The sequence below is a fragment of the Odocoileus virginianus genome, chromosome 23 (assembly GCF_023699985.2).
Source record: "Odocoileus virginianus isolate 20LAN1187 ecotype Illinois chromosome 23, Ovbor_1.2, whole genome shotgun sequence".
Classification (NCBI taxonomy): Eukaryota; Metazoa; Chordata; class Mammalia; order Artiodactyla; family Cervidae; genus Odocoileus; species Odocoileus virginianus.
Window position 1 is genome coordinate 52,702,058 of NC_069696.1, and position 25,528 is coordinate 52,727,585.

Below are 25,528 nucleotides of genomic sequence, written 5' to 3' on the forward strand. Positions count from 1 at the left end.
TAATAAGATGATAGTTAATGATCACTCTGTTTATACATATTCATGAAGAAGAATTATTTAGTTTGTAGTCTGCATATCTATAGCTATAATAGAAAATTTATCATCTGACTTTTTTATGTATCAGTGAAGATTATCTGTATCCTCAAAATTCTCATTCTCCCTTCAGAAAGCAGCAGTGACTATCACTATCAAAGTCCTCCCAAATAGTGAGGGGGAAGTAGGTGTTTCAGGCTCTACACCAGGTGCTTTGGAATCTGTCTTTCATGCCTATAACCTCAAAGCTTAGCACATAAAATTAGCCATCACACTTTGGGAGTTAAAATGGGAAAATAACATTTATGTGCCCAGATCATTGTTTCATTAGAGTATATGATAAAATTATGTCCATGCATCCTAATACAGCTAATCTTAGGAGGCTCCAGAGTCACAGCAGACTGTTAAAACACTCTCTCCTAAGTTCCCAGGTTACAATATCCACCTGCTCCACCTTCTCCTCCTCCGCGAGAGAGCTCTTCAGTCTAAACAGAGAACTATTACAGAGAGTGAAAAGCGAAAAGTGAAGTCGGGTCCGACTCTTTGTGACCCCATGGACTGTAGCCCACCAGGCTTCTCAGTCCATGGGGTTTTCCAGGCATGAATACTGGAGTGGGTTGCCATTTCCATCTCCAGCGGATCTTCCCTAACCCAGGGATCAAACCTGGGTCTTCCGCATTGTAGGCAGACACTTGACTGTCTGAGCTACCAGAGAGCTAAAATGCCTTATCTATTTGTTTTCTGTTATTCACCATCTTAATGAATTTATTCAAGTTCATATAACCTTAAACATACCATATTTATTCCTCCTTGAAAAAACTGAAACACCTCCCTGTTTCCCAAAACTAAGCTGGAGCAGAAGTTCAGGGAATACACTTAAAGCAAAGGTTCCCTCATTACTACATTTAAAGAACAGTAATTATGCAGGTGGGTAAGTAGGGAAAATTTAGATTTGAAATGCGCATCACAAATGAAATTAGCAATAACAAAAAGCATATGAAGGGAAACAAAAAGGAATACTTTATTAGTGCTGATCTTCTGGGTAAACTTTGCATAGTCATTTCTGGACACAGTGACCCGCTGCATCCCTAATTTGCATTTCTGCCACAGGAACATTATCATGTCCACAACGATTTCCTTATCCGGCTGAGCATTCTGAAAGCAAAAGTGGTAAAGTAAATTAATAAGAACAATAAGATACATAGGTATGAACATAAGATTTAATGTGTGCCAGGCAACATTCTCAGAGCTTCATACATGCTGCAGTTGACCTGTTTGGTCAACTCAAAATTCCTATGTTGAATTCCTAACTCCCAAAGTGATAGTGATAGGAGGTGCCCAGGTGGCTCAGATGGTAAAGAATCTGCCTGCAGCACAAGAGACCCAGGTTCAATCCCTGGGTTGGGAAGATCTCCCAGAGAAGGAAATGGTGACCTACTCCAGTATTCTTGCCTGGAGAATTCCATGGACAGAGTCTGGTGGGCTACAGTCCATAGGGTTGCAAAGAGTCGGACACAGACAAGCAGCTAAGACACACACATTGGGAAGTATAAGGATGGAGCCCTCACGAACTAGAATAGTGTCTTTATAAAAGGAGACCCAGAAAGAGAATGAGATACTCCTTCTTTCTGTCAAGTGAGGGCACAGCAAGAGGACAGCCATTTCTGAACCAGAAGGTAGATGATGCCTTGATGCCGCATTTCTCAGCCTCCAGAACCAAGATAACTAAATGTTGTTTAAGCCAACCAGTGTATGGTATCTTTATTATGGAAACTCAAATGGACTAAGACATCCACCAACTAATTTAATCCTCATAACAACCTACGAAGTGAGTACTACTACAACCATCCTCACTTTATAGATGCAGACTGAAGCACAAGCAAATTTTGACATTTTCCCTAAGATAAACTAGCAGAGGCTGGATTCAAACCTAAGCAGTCTAGCTCTATCTAGAGTAGTCTTCACTGCTCTAAGTCACTTGACCTCTCTTGGAAAGAAAAGTTCCAAATTTAAGTTATGTAAGCCAATCAGTTGCATCCAGATTTAGAGTATATACTTCTTTCTTTTTAAAATCTCTGGTTTAAGATAACAAAGAATGGGCAGGGGGTGGAGAAACTAGTGAGGGGAGAAGGAGAGGGGAGCTGGGAAAAGATACGGATAAGAAGAGAGCCATGATGGAACTAAACAGAACATCACACTGGATTTCCACAGAGGACCCAACATGAGTGTATCTCCTCCTGGTTCAGTTACTTTGGCTCTTTTCAAAAGGAAAATAAAGGTACTCATTATAACTGAACTAGAAAAAGAGTAAGTTTATGATTAAAATAATCCAACTAATAAAAATAAATGAAAATAATAATAATAAAATAAAATAGGTAACCAAAAAAAAAAATACATCCAACCTTGAGCTCCTTTGGGGCAGCTCTAAGACTTATTTTGAACACTTATTTTGAACTTATTTTGTAACTTAGTACAGTGCTTGGGAACATAATAGAGCTCAATAAATGCTTTTTGAATTGAACGGAACTAAGACACAATGGTTTTTTAAAAAACAGAGAGATGAAAACTCCATGCCGTTCTCAGCCTTGATTGGAAATTTTTGTTTTTAGTTTGCCCACTATACTCCTTATATTTGCTATTAATACTTTTAGTTCAAAAATTAAATACTTGTCACAGGTTATAACATAAACTAATAAATAGAAAATATTATAAGAGTGGAACTTCTCAAGTCCCTTACAGTGTTTCACTTTCCTGAACAAAATTGTGGTTTTCAAACATTTTTCTATAACAGTAAAACCAAATTTTCAAAGGAAATTTCATTAGGATCTCAAGGTTATAGGGTGCTATGATCTAAAGTTGGGCTCCTAAGGAACCTCGGAGAAGCTCTGAGGATCCATGGAATTCAGTTTTAAAACCAGAGCTGCACTAATTTGACTTAAACATCCACACCCACAACTTGTCATTTAATACTGGCCATTGTATGCTAAGTGACTCCAAACAGTAACCAGGCTTTGCACTTAGGGACTGGAAAGCAGGGTTTCATTAAGAACATTAACTCTCATCAAAACTACTGCTTCATTTCCTCCATTATCAGAAATATAGCTAGCCTTGAGATTTCCCAGAAAGGAAAAGGTGGATGCCTAAAATGATAACAATAGTAAATACAGATTTAAAATTATAAGTCATGAAATAACTCAATGTCTTATTCTAATGACTGAACAGTACAGAATTTCAGCAAGGTGAAATTCCTGTGATTTTTAAATATGGCTTTAGATTATGGAGAAGAGCCTCTTTTGACACTATTACAAATTATCCAAAATAACTTTTTCACCTGTGGAGAGTCACAGACACAGGAATACAAGGTTGTTGCCAAATGGAAAATGTCTTCTGAGTATCCATAAGACTTCACACAAGTATCTAAAGTACAGGAAATGAAGCAAAAAAAAAAAAAGTTACAAAATTTCAAGTAGAAAATCCATAGAAACATTGAAATTCTCCAAAAATAGCAAAAATGCTATCTGGGCAAATATGTCAATAAGACACTTTAAATGCTTCCATTTGAAAACTAATCTAAGTAGGCTTTAATTCAATTAAAATGGACTACTATCATTTTCATTATCTGCAATCTGTATACCAACTATGTCCTTAATGGAACTGAGAAGGTTTATAATATTAACACATTTGTGACTGTTGAAATAAAAATAACAAAGATATCTATTCAGAAACCACTAGAAAAAAAAAAAAAAGCATCATTACTTGGTACAAATTATTTACCACAACTGAGCAGCCATGCAATGCCTTAAGCATGTGATAAAACATAAAACATGGTATTAAATAATTCTCTAAAAGACAGAGGCTGCAGATGTTCATTTATATATACAATAACTCCTAAAACTTCAAGAGTTTTAGAATGGAAAACTCTGCATACTGGAAAGAGACAGGAGAACAGCAAACTTTTCCTTATCAAAGTCAACTGATAACTCTGATTTGATGCCCTGCTGACCTCTCATTAACAAGGCAGCAGGCTAAAATAGAGCCTCATTCTTCTACCCAAAACCACGTTGCAAAAGAAAATCCAGGGACTTCCCTGGTGGTCCAGTGGTTAAAGTTCTGTGCCTCCACTGTAGGCGGTGTGGGTTTGATCCCTGATCAGGGAACTAAGATTCCACATGACCCATAGTGTGGACAAAAAAAAAGAAAAAGGTTTTTAAGTAAATAAATAAAATCCAGCATCTGCGCAAGGCCTAGGAAACTGCAAGACCAGGCACCCAGCTATTCCTCTGACCTTAGTTCTTACCACATTCTCCAAGGCCATACCACCACCAGAACACTCCAGCCATACCTGCCTCCCTGCTATTCCTTCAACAACCAAGCATGCTCTCACTTCAGGGCCTTTACACTTCTGCTCCCTCTACCTGGAATATTCTTTCTCTCGCTTCATCTACAGAGAGTGTATAAAGTCATCTTCAGTTTTCAAAGGGGCAAATAAACACTCACCATGAACAGCAATTTTTTTTACATAGACTTGACCTTCTTTGTAGTTGTCGAAAGGAAAGATCAAACCTTTGTTTCTCTTCACATTGATCAAAGGTTCTATCGCAACAAGAAGAAGTAAATCCTTTTCTGCTTTCTTTGACTCTGGGTCATCCTGCCTCTAAGAAAAGTATATCTCACAATTAGCACTTCAACGTCATGTTAATACCATAAAAACAAAGCAATTGCTTTGCATGTACTACCTGGAGAAAATCAATGAGCTGCCCAGCTGCAGATTCAAATAAACTCCATTCCTCATACATAAAAGCTAGTTTTATAAATTTCACGGCAGCATTCACAGAAATAAGATTCTTCCTTTTTATAATAAGTTCCAGAAGACGTGCTTTTGGAAAATCAAGTATCCCATCTGCACCAGTATTTGACACTAGAAAAGAAAAGAGAGGGGTCATTCGTGCAAAGAAATATTTACTAAACATTAAATATCAGACACTGTCAGGCACTCAGGAAACACTGAGGGTAAAAATCAAACACAACTCCCGCCTTCACAGAGCTCACACTCTGGCGGGGAAAACAAGAAATCGTAGCGGGCAAGGACTTCCCCGGTGGTCCAGTGGCTAAGACTCTGTGCCTCCACTTCAGGGGGCTCAGGTTTGATCCCTGGTCTGGGAACTAAGATCCCACACACTGCACAGCAGCCAAAAACACACTGAATAAATAAAATACGATATAAAAAGTCAATTCCTGGTCAAGAAGATGCCCTGGAGAAGGGGTAGGCTACCCACTCCTGTATTCTTAGACTTCCCCTGTGGCTCAGACGGTAAAGAATCCACCTGCAATGCAGGAGACCTGGGTTTGATCCCTGTGTTGGGAAGATCCCCTGGAGAAGGGGAAGGCTACCCACTCCAGTATTCTGGCCTGGAAAATCCATGGACTGTATAGTCCATGGATCACAAAGAGTCGGACACGACTGAGTGACTTTCACTTTCACTTTCTTTCAATATAAAAATAAAATATAAAATCTATAAAAATAAAATTTTTTTAATAAATTAAAAAAAAAAACTAGTAGGCAAACACAGGATGCTCTGGGGACAAATAAGAAGGGCCTCGAACCTAGGTATGGAGTAGGAGTTTTGGTCAGGAAAAGACCACCCAGAATCTCAAAAATAGAGAATTAGCAAGAGTTAACTAGTGAAATACACGGCGAGATATTACAGACTAGGTCAGAAAGGAGACCTGAAATAGGGACATGGCTCCAGAGTCATCACACTCTGTGTAAGTAAGTAAGTAAGTGGGCCAGCTGCGAGCAATGGAAGGCTGCCAAGGACAGAAGAGCAAAGAACCCCAACAAGCAGAAGGGCAGGCGGGCAGGAAGGCTGCACAGGGGAGCACTGAACAAGGAGGAAGGTGTCAGCAACAACTGCTGCAGAAAGCAGAGGGGGAAGCGCACGGACTCTCAGCTGAACAATAAGGAGGTTGCCCACGACGCTCTCTGTCCATGACGGCAGACTGCCAAGTGTAGGTAGGAGGGGAGGAGTATGGGATAGGGAACACAGGCAATTCCTTCAACAAATCTGACTCTAACAAGAGGAGGAAATTCGGGGAGGAAGTTGGATAGGCATGAAGGGGCAATTTGCAGAGGTATGGCCCAAAGACCTAAAGGGGAAGACGAAGAACATCCCTTTCATTTTAATGAGAGACAAGTGGAAAGGAAAGGTGCAGATGAAGGTAAATTTTCAGGTGTGGGTGAAGGAAGTCAAAGAAATTCTCCTCTGAGATCTTGTATCTTCCTTGTGAAGAAAAGATGAGACCGCACTGCAGTACAGAGGCCCCGTGCCTTCAGATGGGCACACACGTGCACATCTTTAAGCTCACTTAGAAGATAACAGGGCTTCCCAGGTGGTGCTAGTGGTAAAGAACCCACTGCCAATGCAGGAAACAGAGGAGCTGCGGGTTTGATCCCTGGGTAAGGAAGATCAGAGGACAGCAAGGCAATCCCCTCCGGGATTCTTGCCTGGAGAACCCCATGGACAGAAGAACCTGGTGGGCTACACTGCACGGGGCACAAAGAATCAGCCAGGTCTGGAGAGACTTAGCACACACAGGAGATGATGATGATGTCATAAACTAGTCTATGAAAATTTGAAAATATAGATAAAGTCAAAGTAGTATTTACCAAACAGAAGGTTTTTTTTTTTTAAAGAAAATGAAATTCTAAATTACTTTATATCTATAGAAGAAATGGAATCCATAGTTTAAAACATTTCCATAGAGAAAATTCCAGGTCCAAATGCCTTCACCAGAAAATTCAAACTTTCAGCAAGAAATAACACCAATCTGACAAAAACTCTCCCAGATAATAGAAAAAGAGGGTAGAAAGCTCAACTTCTGATTGAGGCCAACACGACCTTGAGAGGAAAATCCAAAAAGGACTTCGTAAGAAATCTCATGAACAGAAACATTAGCCACTAGGAAGAAAACCAAGCAATATATCAAAAGAATAATTCTCACCTCCAGATTAAGATTATTCCAAAAATATGCAGTGAATATGGAGTGTTTAAAGATTATATAAGTAATCACTGTAACTCACCATATTAATAGAAAAAAGTTCATCCATTTGATGAACTCAATAAATTTCAAAAAACCCAGAAAAAGGTTTTAATAAAATTTAACAACTATTCAGAATTAAAAACTCTTAGCAAACCAAAAATACAAAATAAAACAGAAGCAATATTGTAACAAATTCACTAAAGACTTTAAAAATGTTCTACATCAAAAAAAAAAAATATTTAAGGAAAAAAGATCAATAAATTGGTACTGGTTTCTTATGTGTCAAATACCATGCTAGAATTTTTGTTATTTATGTTGTACCACAAAAAATTATTTTTATTTTTTACAAAATATTATTTTAACAACTTATTTACTTATTAAAAGTTCTTTTCCTGCCATAAACAGTTCTGAGACAACATCACGAACTTCTACTTCATCTGTAAAAACAGGTCCGGTCTGTAGTATTCGCCGATTTGAGTCAGAGAGAGCTTCCAAGACAGCCAGAAAGCGGGAAGCAGTGCTATCAAACAACTCCTCCAACAGCTTTTCTGTGACCGTACGCGGCCATGGCATCTGGAATTTAAAAAAAACAAAAATACAGCCCACTTTTTAAAGTTCTACAGTGTCTGATGGCATAAGGCAAAGATGAGTAAGGTGCGCTTTATTAACGCTAACAGGAAGAGTGGCTGGCCTGTTGATGAGACAGCTGCTTCCAGGGTTTTCATTTTTGAGGTGTCACTCTAGATTTTATTACAGTTTATGTTGTGCTACCATTACGTCAAAGACTTTGCTCTTTCTTTATATGTTTGTGTTTCCGAGACAGCCTACAAAGGCACTTTATTAATAAACAACAGCATTGGCCTCCACATGCTCTGTGGCGACTTAATTACAGCCCTGAGGAACTGATACTCGAGCTGCCTAAGAATCTCTCAGGAGAGCTTTTTAGATTCACCAACCAAACCTCCAGAGAGTCAATGAGTCTGGGTGGAGCATTTTTAGAAAACCCGTGGAAATGCTAACGAAGAAGGCCCCCAAACTCAAATTGGAAATAATATTTTATAGTGTAAGTAACGGGTCTTACGGCAGCTAACTGTAAAGAAGAGTTGACCAATCAGATACAAAGAAGCAGGCGCCACTCACAGCCCCTTGCGGATCCCGCCACTGTCCTTTGTGTCCGCCTGAAAGGAGTTCCCTCCTGGGAGATGGCCTACCTGCACACTTCATTCTTCTCTGACTAATGACCTGTTCTCTGTACTTAGATTACCAGGAAATAAGAAAGATAGCTTTAGTTGGCTTTTCTAGAATCCATGGCCAGTTAGCGGGCATCCACATTTCCCATGATTTCCTTGCTTCATTCATCTTCCTGAGGCAAAGTGAGGAAGAGAGAAAAGCAAAAGCAGAAATAAAGCTGCTTTGGACTATTTTTCTCCAAACACCAACTTCCCTGCTTATTAGAGTCTATGTGTTTTCAACCCTTAGGTTGACTGATATGTTTAAAAAAAAAAAAAACCCTCAGTAAATAGACTCATCTGTGCCATTTCTCTAGAAGGGGTGGGTGGAATGAATTGGGAGATTAGGATTGACATATATACACTACTACCGTGAAGCTCCAGTACTTTGGCCACCTGATGTGAAGAAATGACTCACTGGAAAAGACCCTGATGCTGGGAAAGACTGAAGGCAGGAGGAGAAGGGGCCAACAGAATGAGATGGTTGGATGGCATCACTGACTTGAACATGAGCTTGAGCAAGCTCCAGGAGTTGGCGATGAACAGGAAAGCCTGGCGTGCTGTAGACCATGGAGTCGCAAAGAGTCGGACATGACTGAGTAACTGATCTGAATCGTGTGTAAAACAGATAGCTAGTGGGAAATTGCTATATAATCCTGAGAGCTCAGCCCGGTGCTCTGTGATGACCTAGAGGGGTGGGATGGGGGGAGTGGGAGAGAGAGTGAAGAGGGAGATGATATATATATACATATAGCTGGTTCACTTTGTTGTACAGCAGAAATTGATGCAACATTGTAAAGAGATTATACTCCAATTAAAAAAAAACTCAGTAAATCTTGAACTTCATGCCTCTTGCTTTACAAACAGAGGTCAGGGTTTCTTCTAATGTATTTGCTATCGGTTAAAACAGATGTTTAAAATTTTATAGTTAAACAACATAATAAACTTCCTAATAATTAGAAGTATTCAAAATGAAATGGTAAATCCCAGATAGATACAGTGAAATTTGTTTTTTAAAATATTGTAGAGAAACTACAAAAAGTGAACTAGAATATTTATCAGATCTATAGATGAATAACAAGCAAATGATTTTAAAAGGTCTATAAAAATATTTAAAGCTAATGTAATAAAAATACACTGAATTGTCAAATATGACAAACAAAATATTCATGTCTATAAAAAAAATGAGCCCATTCAAATATAATTCAAAAATTAAAATCTCTAGTAGATAAATGGTCAAAGACTATGAAAGATAATTCACCTAAAGAGAAAATATAAAGAGTAAACACAAATGTAAGGGAAAGCTGGATGAAAACAATAAAGTTAAAACAAGCCATTTTATGAAAACTTAATTATTTTAAATATTAAGAAATAACATCAAAATGATAATGGTGAAATTGGCACATGCAGGTTATCACCTTGGAGAACTCATTTCAGAAATTCAATCTGGCAATATACATCAAGAGAAATAAGAGTGTTTGTAACTTTACTCAAATTCTACACCCTAAATTTTATCCACAGGAAACAAAAGAAGGGAAAAATAATATACTTGAAGATATTGACTACATCAATATTTATAATAGCAAAGGACTGGAAAACAACTAAAATACTAGTAATAAAAAGTACTGGACAAATCTGGTACATGTACAGCTTAGGGTGAAAACTGAAAGTGAAAGTCACTCAGACATTTCTGACTCTTTGTGACCCCGTGGATTATACAGTCCATGGAATTTTCCAGATCAGAATACTGGAGTGAGTAGTCTTTCCCTTCTCTGGGGGATCTTCCTGACCCAAGAATTGAACCAGGGTCACGTGCATTGCAGGCAGATTCTTTACCAACTGAGCTATGCCTAGGGTATACTAGATATCTCTTAAAATGTCAGGATGGATGAGAAGCTGAATGATACAACCCATGCAGTAAGTTCCAATCCTGAATACCATGGCTCCCATGAGATCTACGCCATGAGACTTACTGTGTTAATTTCTCAACATAATACAGCCACCCTGTTCAAGCTCAGTGTCACTGTCTCACTGTGTGCCAAAAGCCTTTGCTTACTTCTGCCTCCAAACTACTATCATGCTCTTGTCCTTTACTTAGAATGTTTTTCTTGTTCTCCCCGTCCAGTCAAATCCTGCTTATTATTTCAAAGCCATTCAAAAAAGACAGAACAGTGACTTCATCTTTTCTATTAATATGTGCTACCACCCGTGGACCACAGTAGGCCTTAGTGTCTGCCTTCAGTGTAGGAGATCCAGGTTCAATCCCTGGGTCGCGAAGATCCTCTGGAGAAGGAAATGGCAACCCACTCCAGTAGCCTTGCCTGGAAAATCCCATGGACGGAGGAACCTGGTATGCTACAGTCAGCGGGGTCACAAAGAGTCAGATACGACTGAGCAACTTCACTTTCACTTTCAGGCCTTTGATAAATGGTTACTAAATGAATGAATGAAAAATAAATAACAGTAACAGCTAATACTACTAAGGAGCTACCATGTGCCAGGAACATTCTAGGGGCGTTACATGTAATTCATTTAATCATCACCATTATTTCCTTCTTAATTCTTATCACAGGCTTTAATTTGCTTATTTATTATGTCATTTTCCCACTAGAATGTAACCTCTACATATTTTGTTCACAGAGAAGTTACTTTAAAATATTTATTGAATGAATCACTAAGTGATCAGTCATGAGAAGTCTGAATTAACAGTCCTACAAAACAATCCTTTGAGTCAAAATGATTTACTGCAAGTTAACAATCGACCTAAAAACTCAGAAATTTTTTATAAAGTAGATTTAATGCATATTGAAATTATTTTCTTTTGTAGAAACATAATAAAATTATTTCATATGCGTAAAGCAGAACATTCTGCAAAATATGACCCCTGCTCTCTAACAAACAATATAGCGTTACTACTTAATGATACCAGATGCAGGCTACTCAACGGCTCATCCAATGGATTATCTACAATTTGACAGGTTACCACCCTCGACCAGTTAGACACCATGAGTCAATAAGGGATGAACTGTATGTCTGGGCTCACCAGTCAACATATCATGGACACTAAGTAGCAATGAAAAGTTACTGTGTCCAAATAATATTTTCATTTAATATTTGGATTCATTTAAAAGAAAAGAGAAGCCCTCTCAAATGTTTATAAGAAGAAATGAGGAAAGAGAACAGCAGTCATTGGATTACTGAGAACACCCTGGGCTAGAGACCTGGATTCTGGTTCAAGGGTTGCCAGCAGCTGGCTTAAATACTCTGGGATTTATTTTTCCCATCTGTAACAGAAAAGGACTGAACCAAATGATTTCCAAAATCCCTTCCAGGTTCTGAGATTCTACATCTCTTCTGTCAGAAAGTGCTTATGTGCTTCCCCTCCACTTTCATTTTCAATCCCTACACAGAAGCTCAAAGAGGAAAGTTTACAGCTGTCCAGAACAGTCACACAGCACTGCAAAGATACACAGAGCTGGGGTTTAAGGAACACTGAGGCTCCGAATGGCCCAGGGGAAGACAGTGGGAGAGGGGAAAAGGCAGAGGGAGAAAGGGCAGAGGATCCCCAGGCACATCCATGTCCCACTCTCCTCCCTTAGTGCAACTGGCCAAACATACTTGTGGCCAACAGGGGCTGTGTGAGAAAGAAGACTGCAGTCACTTCCCTACTGAGCATCACTACCTGCGTGAAGTCCTCCACAGCTCTCCTAGGTCCCCTCTGGCAGAACGACCCAGCAATTTTCCAAATGAGGACCACCTCTCAACTTGGCCCTGAGCATCAGTCATGAGCAGATAACTATAATAACATTGACTCCAGTGGGAAATAAATCATTGTCTTAAAGCCCCCTGAGACACGGGGTTGCTTACTACTCTAGTGCAACTACATTCTGTTGTTATTTTAACCACTAAGTTGTGTCTGACTCTTTGGTTCCTCGGTCCACAGGATTTCCCAGGTAAGAATACTGGCGTGGGTTGCCATTTCCTTCTCCATGGGATCTTCTCTAACCAGGAAATAAACCCATGTCTTACCACTGAGCCATGACAGATGCCCAACCTACATCCTAAATACTCCCAAAGATGAAGCCGGAAGTTGGTAAGAAAAGGTGCCTCCACTTCCTCTCCATCCTCAACACCTTCAAAACTGACACCAAGTGGTCAAAAGGCTTCTGCGGTCTCACTCAGAAGGCTCACTCAGAAGAACCTTTCCAGGCTCTTCTTCGGCTTCTTGCCCTTTAACATTACAAAACTAGGATTATGCAAAGGTACAAAAGCTCTGAGGAAAGGATGAAACAAGACCATGTCCAAATCAGGAAGACATTCTTCTACTTGCAGGGACTGGGGGCGGGATTCTTTTACCTGGAGGATAAGAATGTTCTTTACAATGTTCTGTTGGTTTCTGCTGTACCACAAGGTGAATCAGCTTTTACACATACATCCCGATCCTCTGGGGCCTCCTGCCAACCCAGCCCCCATCCCGCCCTTCTAGGTCACCACAGATAGGGGGCAGGGTTTAATACTGAGCAGTGAAAGCGTTGGTTGCAGGCCGCTTTGCAACCCCATTGACTGTAGCCCACTAGGCTCCTCTGTCCAAGGGATTTTCCAAGTGATGAGTACTGGAGTGGGTAGCCATTCCCTTTTCCAAGGGACCTTCCTGACTCAGGGATCAAACTTGGGTCTCCTGCATTGCAGGCAGAGTCTACACCATCTGACCCACCAGGGAAGCGTTAAAGACACAGAGGTAAAATGTAAACACTGCAGAAGTAGTCTGAAACACAGAAGATATTCTGAGACTTACAGTTTGTGCTTCCTTTATGTTAACTCTTATCTTTGGTCTAAAGAAGCTTTTGTTTTTTCTTCTCGATTCAAATACTCCTCTTTTGAAGATCATGACTGCCATCTGCCTCAAAAAGAAGAATTACTTATGAAGCATCAATGGGATACGCTTCTCAACTACTGATATTAAGTACTTCATCATCTGTAGAGTACAGTAGATTTATCTCATGAAATTTTTATACCTTTATTGTGGCCTCTCTATAATATTCTCTGGATTCTTCCTGTGGTTGTGAGGAACTCATTAATTCCAGTTGCCGTAACTCATCAATTTTAGCTAAAGCGCGCCGAGCAAATGCCTACATGCAATTAAAATAAATTTAATTCATAAGAAGTTAGAGTACAGTGATTAAAAATGTATCAAGAGAGTATGTTTTACTCTCCCAGACATTTGATTTAATTTGTGAATTAAACTCTAGGCTGATGCTGACTTTTTTAGAACATAGTGCTGACCCATCAATCATTTCCTAGAAGCACCACTAATTTCTGTAAATCTAAAGTCAATGAAATGTTGACTATACTAAGTTTAGAATTCAGAAAAGTAAGGAAAGTCAAATTCTGGGTTACAGAGTAGCTTCTTATAGTTGATCACGTCTCCGGTGTTGCACATGCATGCACATACGTACACATACACCCCTCCTCAGCGCTCTTCTCAAATTCTAACTCTCCCACCAAAACCAGCTGTATTATCTATTCAACGGTACACACTGTCAACTAAATTGTGAGGTCCTTAAAGGGGATTATTTTTCTATTTCCAGTACCCAACATACAGAAAGTATTTATTAATATCTGAGGAAAGGAAGAAGGTAGGCTTGCTTATTTAATCAGATCACCATTATTATAATTCTCTATTGCTATGATAGAGATAATAGCAAAATGAGTTTCATTCCTGTAATTTATTTTAGCAGTTCTTTCAAGTATTTTATTTATAATTTATGATTTTTCATGAAGATGTTTCTAGAACATAATAGTAACATAAAGGGTTACATTTTTCAATAAGAAAAAATTCCAATAGGAATCAAATTTAAAACTACACAAATGTGTCTATCCCTGATAAATTTAATAGCTATGGCAATATGCTACCACTAGTACACTAAGACTAACTCTGCATATATGGTGAGTAGTTTCTAGAATGTATCCTAGGCTAGAAAAGTATCCCACAAGGACTGAATTAAGCTATTCTCCTGCTGAAAACCAGACCCCACTGCACTCACCAAGTTATGCACACTGGTGCAGGGATGGGGTGGTCCAAAGGAAGGAATGCCTGTCTCTAATTTTCAACAAGACCCCATCCATTGACAAGCAGAGTACTACATGCTATAGTGAGGGTACCAGATTTTATTCGCACAGAGATGTGGCAGAGGTCAATAGAAGCCCCAACCAGTTAAGCTACATTTCAAATATTTAATCAAAAATATATACAGGAAAAGAGGAAAAATAAGAAACAGAGTATACTAAATAAATGGTGGCTGGAAGCAGAGAAAAACAAAACAGATAATAGACAGCATGGAATATAAAAACTAAACAGGGAAGGGAAGTGGCTTGCATAGAAGAATATAAAGAGGAAGGGAAGATTTCAGAGATCTTATTCAGAAAAGAAGCAAAGATGGTGCAAGTGAACAGAGAATAAACAGGGAAGCAGAAAGTAAAAGCAAGAGATTCACAGAATGGAGAAACCAGGCAAATGTCTGCAAATAAAGCCTGGGACTTGTATCTTTGCTTCATTGCAGTTCTTTGGGTTTTGTTGGTTTGCTTGTTTTCCTGCCACTTATCTAATGAAGAAAATGCTGAATAAGTTGTATTTTTAAGTATTAGCATCCTCATAATTAAAAAGTGGCCTGCACGCATGCATGCTAAGTCGCTTCAGTGTGTTCGACTCCTTGCAACCCTGTGGACTGTAACCCACCAGGCTCCTCTGTCCATGGGATTCTCCAGGCTAGGATATTGGAGTGAGTTTCCACGTCCTCCTCCACGGGATTTTCTGGACCCAGGGATTGAAGCCATATCTCTTACGTCTCCTGCATTGTCAGGCAGGTTCTTTACCACTAGTGCCACCTGGGAAGCCCAAAAAGTAGCCTACCTCTCCGTGAACACCAGCTTGGCAGTCATAGTAGCACTGGCAGACAGCTGTGTAAAGAGTAGCTCTCCACGTCAAGTACCTGACGGACAGGAGAGGCACTGAGGACTCCATACATATACTGGCCCACAGGAGGTATTCCAAGACCTGAATCAGAAAGGGCACGATTGAATGTCTTTTCATTTTAAGCAAATAACGCCAATTTTATCCAATATAATCAAATGAATAATGGTGAGCACAAGTCACTGATGCTAAAAATACACATTTTAGCTAACACACATTTTAAAAGCTAAGCATTTAAAAGTTAAAGAAGAATTTCAAGAACTCAAAATCTCAGTCATTTTGCAATGTCTTCCTGCCTAGCTCCTAGAGTCCTATGAACTCAGCTTATTCTTATTAACATTTACCAAGTGTCAGCACTAGTCTAGGAGCTAATAATGAAAGGCATGAAAGTGAAAGTGACTCAGTTGTGTCCAACTCTTTGTGACCCCGTGGACTATTCAGTCCATGAAATTCTCCAGGCCAAAATACTGGAGTGGGTAGCCTTTCCCTTCTCCAGGGGATCTTCCCAACACAGGGATTGAACCCAGGTCTCCTACATTGCAGGCAGATTCTTTACCAGCTGAGCTACACAAGGCAAGCCCAAAAGTACTGGAGTGGATAATCTATCCCTTCTCCAGGGGATCTTCCTGATGCAGGGATCAAACCAGGGTCTCCTGCATTACAGGTGGATTCTTTACCAGCTGAGCTACAAGGGAAGCCCAAGGAGCTAATTGCAACAGTGCAATTGTTATTAGCAACAAATGTCTGTTGATGGACTGAGGACAGACCTTCACTGAAAAGTTTCAGTTCCCGATGCTGTTATTTCTAGTAATCATGGCATCAAGGGGCTGAGAATCTAATTTCACTCCCTCAGCATCAGCAGCACCACCACCTGATGTCCCTCGCCTTCTCTGCCCACAAGCTCCCACCTCCAGCAACAAGGGGTGTGCCACATAGCAGAAGACACTCCTAAACATGATCTTCTTTAACCTGAAATGCAATCACCTTGATACATCTCCAGTGCATTCGTCCTAGTTATGCCTTCTAGAACAGCACAAGACCACTCAAGACTCAGCTTGAGAATTACAGCCTTTCAAGAATCTGAAAACACCTATGCAGCCTGCCCCTTGCCCAGCACTCTCCAGGACAAAGATCCCCAAGCACTTCTATCCTCCCAGGACAGAGCTTCCCTCTCTTACCATGGTATTATTCGAGGTGGCCAATGTCCCTGTAGAGTGTATGACTAGACCACAGTAAAACGAAACTCTCACTCCCTGGTTCTGGTCCCTATATCTCTATTAAGTCAGCCTGGGGTTGCTTTATTGCTGCTTGAATTGTTTCTCTCATTGTTTGCTAATTTTGCCACACTGTGAACTAATATGGAATTAACACTTGTCAAAATTCTTGAGTTTCACATTATCTGCTGTAAAGAAATCCTATTGTGGATTTTTGCATTCATATAGTTGTGGTTTGCGGGGTGTGGGATTAAATCATGTATAAATTTTTCCCCCTTTATATACACGAGGCTTTCAAAGCTCTCAGGATTCCTGGTATTCAAAATTTCATACTTCAAAATAAAACTAGCTAAAAATAAAATAAAATGAAACTAGCTACACTTACCAGTCGTTCACATAATATTTGGGTGTGGCCTCAGATTTAGGATAAAAGACCCCACATCACAGATTTTAGTGCCAGACGGAACCTTAAAAGTAACCCAATCTGACTCCAAGAGGCTAAACTGCTTGGAAGTGACAGAGCTGGGGCTGGAGTTCAGGTCTCTGGACTCCTCAGGGCAGCAGGGTTGTTCCCACTACACGGGGCAACTACAGCAAAGAGAAAAGAAGCCATCATTCCACTGGGGTTTCTGAGAAACCATCATTCAGGGTTCAAAGCTGAAATGCCATTTCAAAAAAAAAACTACTTAATTTGATTGCAGCATTTTTTTCTCGCCCATAAAAGAAAGAATTACTTCTATTAACAAAAATTTGATTATTTCAGCAGGACTAGTCTCTTCATTAAAATAAAACAGAACAAAACTTTGAAAAAACAAATTTTAGGAGCCTAGCAAGAGCATGGTTAAGGTGTCAAGTAGGAAGAACCACACAAAGATTAACCAGCTGAGCCACGAGATGGCACTGCAGCGTCACTTATTTCAGTTCACAGCCTTTGGGGGCAGCAAAGAGAAGCACTTTAAAGTCTGGACTTGAACTTTATGTGATGGTCTGTGGAAGAATCTGACAACCATTGTTCAAGTCAAAATGTGATCAAACTATTTCGGTTTCATAGGAAAGTGAAACAGAAATCCACATTTTTTTTAGAATGAATAGATTCTACTGACTTCTTTAATGTTTGCTGAATATTATATTACAGTTGCAAATGCCTTAGAAGAAACCACAGCCCTTACCATAAAGGAAAGCAAATGGCCACGTGTCTTCAGGGAAACAGGCTTCAGAAAACTGCCCTCCCTGCATTCGCTAAGTGTATGCTGGTGGCCTGCCTCAGCTCAAAAGTGCTTCCCATCTATGAAGAGCCCTGAGCAGTCTTGGTCTTCAGGACGCCTTCAGAGTCATGTCAGAAAATATTCAGGGGCTTCCCTGGTGGTCCAGTGGCAAGGATTCTGCACTTCCAATGCAGGGGCCCAGGTTGGATTCCTGATCAGGGAACTAGATCCCGCATGCTTCAACTAAAATAAAGAATCCATGTACTGCAACTAAGACCCAGTGCAGCCAAATAAATAAAAGAGAAAATATTTCAACATTGTATCAGGAGCTTCCATACAACTCCTCCATTTGCAGAGATGAACCGAAACAGGGTGGGTCATGGATCTTGTCAACAGACTCGCCATGTTCTGATGGGGTTGAGGGGCAGTACACAGTGGCATCGGCTCCGGCCTCAGCTACATCTCTAACTATCCTAACTAGATATGCAACCTTGAGCAAATTAACCTTTCCAAGCCTCAGCTTCCTCATCTGTAAGATAAAAGTGATAATGCTACCTTCTCCAAGTGCTGGTATGAGGATTCAATGAGTAATACGTGAAAATGGCTTGGAAGCATACCTGAGAGATGGTAAGCATTCATTCAACAAAGGACAGTGATGATAGTCTTAAGGTCTCACCCTCGTAAGACTACCAAGGCATTATTGTGTACGCAGAGCCCTTCCCACAGCACTTAGCACATAGAAGGGATTCAATAATATTCAATAATAAGTGGTAATCATAATTACCAAATCCTATAGGGATAGGAGTTTAGATTGCTCTGGGGTGACACCACGAAAAACCTGAGGACCCGCGTCTGTTTCTCCTGTTTTGAACTGTAATGAACTTGAACTCTAAAGTAGCTACAAAATCAGGAGGATTCAGATGGGGCCGGCCTGCCAAGGGCTTGTCCCCATTAAATGGACCCACCATGTCCATGTAGAGTCTCAGCTCAGGAGTCGACTCATTAGTTGAGGGTTTGTGAGTTTCAGGGTAAAAAATTAATTTCCTTGAACCTTATTACACTGAACATACACTGAAAGAATTCCACCCTGATCTGCAAGTGCCAACTGTGCAGCCACCCACCATCCCAAAATTCTTGCATTCCTCACTCCCCCAACTCCCACTCCACAAGACTGGGGCTATGAAATGATCTTCCTTCAGGCCTTCCTTATTCTGTCAATGAGAAACTCACATTATATGAGGGGGAGAGAAGAAATCTTACACAGAATATAAATAAGAAATTATTTTAAGATGGCTATCACGTTAAATCAAAATTCCCTCAGCATTAGCAAGTACAAACACCAACAGCTAAATGTTGGCACAGACATCTCTGCCCTTCAAAGCTTTGCCAGACAAATGTTATAAGCAGACCAAACTATGGTGATTCTGTGAAGCAGTTATTTGTTGCCACAGCAAGCACAACAGGAGATTTCCTAAATTCCTTTCAGGAAATCATCTGGAACTGAATAGAGAATCGTTGGAATAGTCTGTAGGCCAAATTTACATTATGCATGGTATAGCCTCTCCTTGTTTTAATTCACACTCAAAAAGCTGGCATAGAGTTTGTTAAGTCACTGTCAGTAATAGAGTTTTTAAATGCAAGGAACAAAACAGAGAGAGAGAACACACAATTAATGCTATCCGTTAAGCATGCAAATATCTTGCCATCTATTTTTTCAAGTGTTGTCAGTTTTTAAGATACTTGGCTATGTTTTGAGGAAATAAGGGAAAAAAATATCTGTCCCAAGTGTCCGAATATTCAGAGCAAGTGTTTACATACAATAGAGAAGACTCAAATAGCAATGTTGCAAATGCCAGCAACAACTCAAGCATGGTCTCGAGGGGAGAATATTGTCCTTTCTTGGCCTACATTCCAATGACTGGATAGTGAACACAGGGAATAAATATGTCTCCTGCAGACAAAGGTGCTACCAACATGGTAAGGAAGTCAACAGAAGCCATTTCCTCCAGCTAAAACTAAGCAGTGAGTGCAGGTCAGTGCGAATGTTACTATAAAGCAACGTCAGCTCATGACTGGCATAGCTGAGGTGTTTGTTCACCCCATCGAGTATCTGGGCCATAAGTACAGGCCAAGTTCTTCAAGCAAATGTGGCCCAAGTTCCACGGCAAGTCACACACAGGCTAACCACAGTTTATCATCCAAACTACAACACTTTTAAAAGTAAAAGTGAGCACTATTAATAATTACTTCAGGACAACAGGCGTAAACCAGGACTGTCCTGGACAAGCTACCCTACCTAGAGATGTAGTTACTAGATGGATATTCAGTGTCATACTGACAAGTTACAACTAATCTGAAAGACTGAGGGACCCTGGAGAAATATTTATCCATTTAGGAAATTCCTTCTTTTCATGAATACTTTACTGTCTAAATTTTTATTTATGATCATGTTAAAGGAAAACTAAAAACAGTATACCAAAAAAAATAAAATAAAAAATAAAAACAGTATACCTAGTAATACAGATACAGCCACTAACTTTTGTGACACTAAGTCATTAAATTTTCTTTGTTTAGCATTCAATGCTAACAAAAGTCTTAAGACAAGCAGGAAATACAGAGGAAGATATTCTGACAGTAAATTTCATACCTTGGAAGAATGACCTCTGATCATCAATTTTCTGCAAATAGTGTAAATGTAAATGGTACCTAGATGGAGAAAAAGATTAATATGTTTTACAGTCACATGATAGAACTTTACATTCCACTTTCTATAGTTTATGTTGGTAGTTCCCAAAACAAATGACTCTCTCATGAGAAAATCTGATAATGGCCAAAGTTATAATCATTGTAAAATTTTTGTAACTTGTAGTTAAATTTTTAAAAGAATTAATATGACCATATGTTAAAACTGTTAACACAGGAAACTTTTAATCTTACTTTAAAGGCTTTTTAAAGTACTGGTCAGTGAGAACCTTACTATAAAACAAAGCCAGTTCAAGACAGGGACATAGTATTTGGTTAGCCAACTAGTATCAGGGCTGTAAGTTATAGTCCAAGCTCTTCCAGGAAAATACAGATCAAGCTCCATAGCAAGATATGAGTTTAAGTTTTGAAATATACTGAACAAAAGGATATTTTAATAGCATAATGTATGTACTTTGTGGTTTTATTAATTCATATAAAATTTTATTGGTTCCCATCATTTCCTCACAGTTGCATAACTAAAGATTTATCTCCAAATAAGACTAGAATACATATTTAATCATATAGCACAATACTCAACAAGGAAACTCATAATTTAAAATTCATAATGCATAATAGGTTACATTATATTCATTTGCTGTTTCATATAATATCTATCCCATTATTAAGTATGTCCCATAAGCACACTGATGAAAAGTGCCATTTCCAACTCCTATGTAAGATCATTCAAGTATGATCATTTTTTAAATCAGGCCAATAATTAAATGAAGATAGATGGCTCATTTCATGGCAGCATTTGGAAGAAAAGTGGAGAATGACATCACGGTATATCTTTCTATATAGAAAACATATTATCAGGCTATAAACATAAGCCCAAAGACAATATAGCATGCTTTAAAAAGGCATTTAATTATAATGGCAAGCAATCTAAATATTTCCCATAAAATATCTGATCTAAAATTCATAACCACCACAATTCAACAATTACAAATCCTATGTTCGCTTTTAAACTTAAAAAAAGCTTCTGAGAAAATAGCACCTGCTCCAAAACACACATCCCTTGATTACAATACACCTGCTACATAATAAACGTGACACAAATCAGTGACCAAAATATACTGAATAAAATCTTAAACACTTAAACAACCATAAAGTTCACAGAGAATGCAATTAAGTCCTTCACATTCAGGGCCTCAGCATTTGTAATGTGCCTGCTCTCATGACATAGAATTATCTATCTCCAGTAAGATCCAGTAGGAACAATTACTGAGCTAGTAAGAGCTCAGGTTCAGCATTCTTAACTTGGCTTTGTTGACCTAGTCTGTATAACTGTGTTACTTAGAAAAAAATCGCCTAGTGAGGATATGCATAGGACACATGTGACTCTTCACAAAACACTTGACTCAGGTGTGAGCAGGGAACTCAGACAAACATTTAGCAATGGGAACTGGGGGACTTCAGAAAGCCCCAGGAGACTGCCCTCAAGAATAACAAGGGCCCTTGGTACTTCAAAGATGTACCTTTAATCTTTGCACCCTAGTGCATCCTGACTATAACGGAATTCTCCCCTGATGGTTCAGGATATTGGCATGGCTTACAGATTCCACTGCAGAAGCCTAATGGACAGAGTAAATGGTTCAAAATGGAGCACAGACTGAATCTTTAAGATCTCAGAATGCCTCTGGAACTTAGTTTGATGTTTTAACCAAATCCCTGATACAGAGCGACTTGTGACTTATGACAAGTGATTCCTTGACATGTGACTCCTTTTCATCAAAGACAGCCACCACCAATATAATCTGATTATTTGAAGGCTTAAATGATTCGGGTTCAGGTTAGTTGGGAAGTCAGATATTATCCAATATTCATTTACCCAGTTAGACTTTGTGAAAGAACCAAGATTGATTAAATAACTTAAGAAACCAGCTCTTATAATTGTATAATAGTCAATTAAAGTAAAGAGTGTTAATGTTTAGCAGGAAAATTCAAATGTATTTTAAGAAATTGACTGCAGGTCATTTTTTCACAACTCAAATTCCAAAGTTTTAAAACTACAAGGTCTTTGCACTTGCTAATCTCCCAGCTGGAATGCCCTTCCCCAGAATGCTCAGATGTCTCAGCCAGGTGTTTATTCAAATCTGCAGTGAAGTCTACCCTGACCATTATTTAAAATTGCAGCCCAGGCCCCAGACCAGCCATCACTCTCACTAATCCCTTTCTAGACTTTATTTCCTTCCATAGCTCTCATCATCAGGGGCTTTCCAGGTGGCTCAGTAGTAAAAGAATCTGCCTGCCAATGCAAGAGATGAGGGTTTGATCCCTGAGTCGGGAAGATCTCCTGGAGAAGGAAATGGCAACCCACGCCTGTACTCTTTTTTTTTTTCACTCCTGTACTCTTGACTGGGAAGTCCAGTGGAAGAGGAGACTGGTGGGCTGCAGTCCAGGGGGTCACAGAAAAGTCAGACATGACTGAGCATACACACAAAGAGTTCTCATCACCACCTGATACATCATTTAGTTTTGATTTATCATCTCTCTGAAGTACTACGGCAGCATGAGAAACAGGGTTTTTGTGTGCTGTCCACTCTTGTATTCCTAACACCTGGAACAATGCCTGGCACTTAAGTTTGAGATGAATGAACTAAAACAGGGATGGCAACCAATGACAGTAAGTTTATGTACCTCCCCCAACCCAGCAACCCCGCTCCTGGGCGTGCATCCCAGAGAACTCACAGGGGTCTATGAGAGGGCCGACGTGAGGACACTCACCACAGGACTACCTGTAAGGTCAGAGAGGCAGGGCCAACCAGGTGCCCATCCTTACATGCATGGGTCTCTGCCGAAGACAATTCAGCAGGCAGTTAACAAGCTAGGTTTACATATAGGAACATCGCTAGATTCTAATGCCATAGTGTTGAGCAGAAAAATATTTAGGAAACAGGATAAAATCTAGAACATGATGCCAAAGAAAAAGCATACAGCAGAATAAGGATGTGGAAGACACAGGAATTGTTCTATCTTTTTGAAAAAGAAAATGGGAGGGGGGTGATTTTGTGGGAATCTCAGAAGGATTTCAGACAGGGAGTCACACTGCATCGTCTCCACCTCTCAAGCAGAGCCTGACCCCAGGGCCCAGCACTCAGGTCTATCGCCCTTTCTTGAGCACAGAAGCTCTGCTCTGGCTCAGTCCCTGCCAAGATGCATGAGCAATGCACCCGGAGAGATGGCCCTGGCAACTCTGATGACGATGGGATGCAAAAGTTTAACAATCACTGGCCTGAAAAATGTCCCCCAGAGACAGTCTCATCTCGGTAGCAAATGTAAGGTCTGATTACAGTCAAAATGTCAACAAAAATTATTTGGGGAGCGTGAAGAAGGAAAAGACTAGGAAGCATACTGTCAGTTGCCATGGATGAGAGAAAATCCAATATGCTTTCTTTCAAGTTGTTTTGCCCTTGTCTTATAAACTCATAACAGACCGTCATTCTTTTTCTTACAAGAATATGTGATCCAGAGAACAATACTGTAGGTTACTCCTTATAACTTCAAATTTTAACTTTAAAGGGAATTTAAGTTGAATTTGAATTGTAACTCTTAAAAGAAAAAAAACAAAGGTTACATTTTGATAAGATTTAGATAAGATTCACTTTATGAAACATATATAATGCATACATATGTCTATCTATACAATGAATATATATGTATATAAATAAACCATATACACATATACATGCACATTCTCATAGTTCCTCACTCAAAAACAAGTAGGAGGAGAAGGTTGATACGTAGGAAGCCCTAGTCACTGGCCAAAATATTTGAGGAGAGGACTGATAAATAGATGATGCTTAGAAATAATCTAACTTGCAAGGCCTCTGATCCTTCTCCACTTAGATTTATTTGGCCAAAAAGTTTGTTCAGGTTTTCCTGTAAGATGTCATAGAAGAACCTGAACGAACTTTTTGGCCAACCCACTATCGACTTACTCACTGAGCGCCCCCTTTTGTTTATATGTGAAACTGATTATCCCACAGCTCTGACCCTCCCTCGAGCAGAAAGCCCACACCCTTGCGGTATGAGTCCCTGCTCGTAAGGACAAGCTAAAATGTGCTGAAAGCGTAACAGAGCCCCCTTGTCCTCTTATGAAAGGAACGTTACCTAAATCACAAAGTAATCAAGTCATCACCGAACTCGGCATTTAAATAACTTCCTGAAAGACACAATGAAAAGTAGAATATTGAACACTGATATATACCATTGAAGATAATCCAGCACAGGTGCTCCTGTGGCAAAGCCGCCTGCATGATGAGCCTGAAGGAGGACAAGATTTGCAGACAGTGGATCACAGAATCTTTATTCCGCAGGTTCACATCACTGTCACAGACCAACTGGTAGTTGCAAATATTTTTGCCATTTAAAGCATGAAACTGAAACATGAGAAAAAAGAATATAAATAATGTTTACACAACTTAGGAAAGCACATCTTAAAATGTAAAAAACTAAAATGGAAACAAATTATGCATAACTAACTCAATTGATCAGTAGAGTACAGGAGACTGAATGTTTGTGTCCTTCCAAAATGTATATTTTGAAACCTCACTCCCTGCCATATGAGAACATAGCAGGAAAGCAGGCCTTCACCAGACACAGGGTCTTCCAGCCCCCTGATCTTAAACTCGCCAGTCTCTAGAACCATGAGCAATAAATATTTTTAAGCCATCCAATCTCTGGATTTTGGCTATAGCAGCCTTAGTGGACTAACACATGGAAAGAAACTCGGTAAAATAAGTTTATTCAAACCATCCATTTAGTTAAGATCATCTTTCCTTAGCCAAAAAAAAAAAAAAAAAAAAAGTACAAAGTCCTACTTCCAAGAATATAGGATTGAAACAATTTTTAAAAGTCTCCCTAATGGCATATCAACATATTAATTCAGATGTTATGTATGTACACAATTCTGTCAGCAAATGTTTGTTGAGCACCTCTGTTTGCCACACTCTGCTAAGCAACAGGGAGGCAAAGATGAGGAAGACGAGGCTCCTCACAAGAGGAAAAAGCCTTCCAGGCACACACAGTGTTCGGGATGCTTAAGGTGACTGCTGTGGTCACTGAGCTGAAAGTTTTTTTTAAAGTTGG

The 25,528-nt window shown here is 39.5% G+C and overlaps 1 protein-coding gene and 1 non-coding gene across 9 annotated transcripts in view; one reads left to right on the forward strand and one right to left on the reverse strand.

Moving 5' to 3' along the window:
- Positions 1-25,528, reverse strand: part of CFAP54 (cilia and flagella associated protein 54) — a 298,472-nt gene that overhangs the window by 255,539 nt on the left and 17,405 nt on the right. For all 8 annotated transcript variants that reach the window (XM_070454137.1, XM_070454138.1, XM_070454135.1 and 5 more), the window contains 10 exons: positions 24,648-24,819; positions 20,340-20,398; positions 15,214-15,357; positions 13,319-13,432; positions 13,099-13,200; positions 7,449-7,647; positions 4,770-4,951; positions 4,531-4,687; positions 3,365-3,450; positions 1,054-1,188 (listed from right to left, as the gene is read on the reverse strand). In XM_070454137.1, coding sequence (XP_070310238.1) covers positions 1,054-1,188; positions 3,365-3,450; positions 4,531-4,687; positions 4,770-4,951; positions 7,449-7,647; positions 13,099-13,200; positions 13,319-13,432; positions 15,214-15,357; positions 20,340-20,398; positions 24,648-24,819 — 1,350 coding nt within the window. The remainder of the gene's footprint in view (positions 1-1,053; positions 1,189-3,364; positions 3,451-4,530; positions 4,688-4,769; positions 4,952-7,448; positions 7,648-13,098; positions 13,201-13,318; positions 13,433-15,213; positions 15,358-20,339; positions 20,399-24,647; positions 24,820-25,528) is intronic.
- TRNAG-UCC (transfer RNA glycine (anticodon UCC)) lies at positions 17,844-17,915 on the forward strand. The gene has a single exon. It is a non-coding gene; the product is annotated as a tRNA-Gly (tRNA).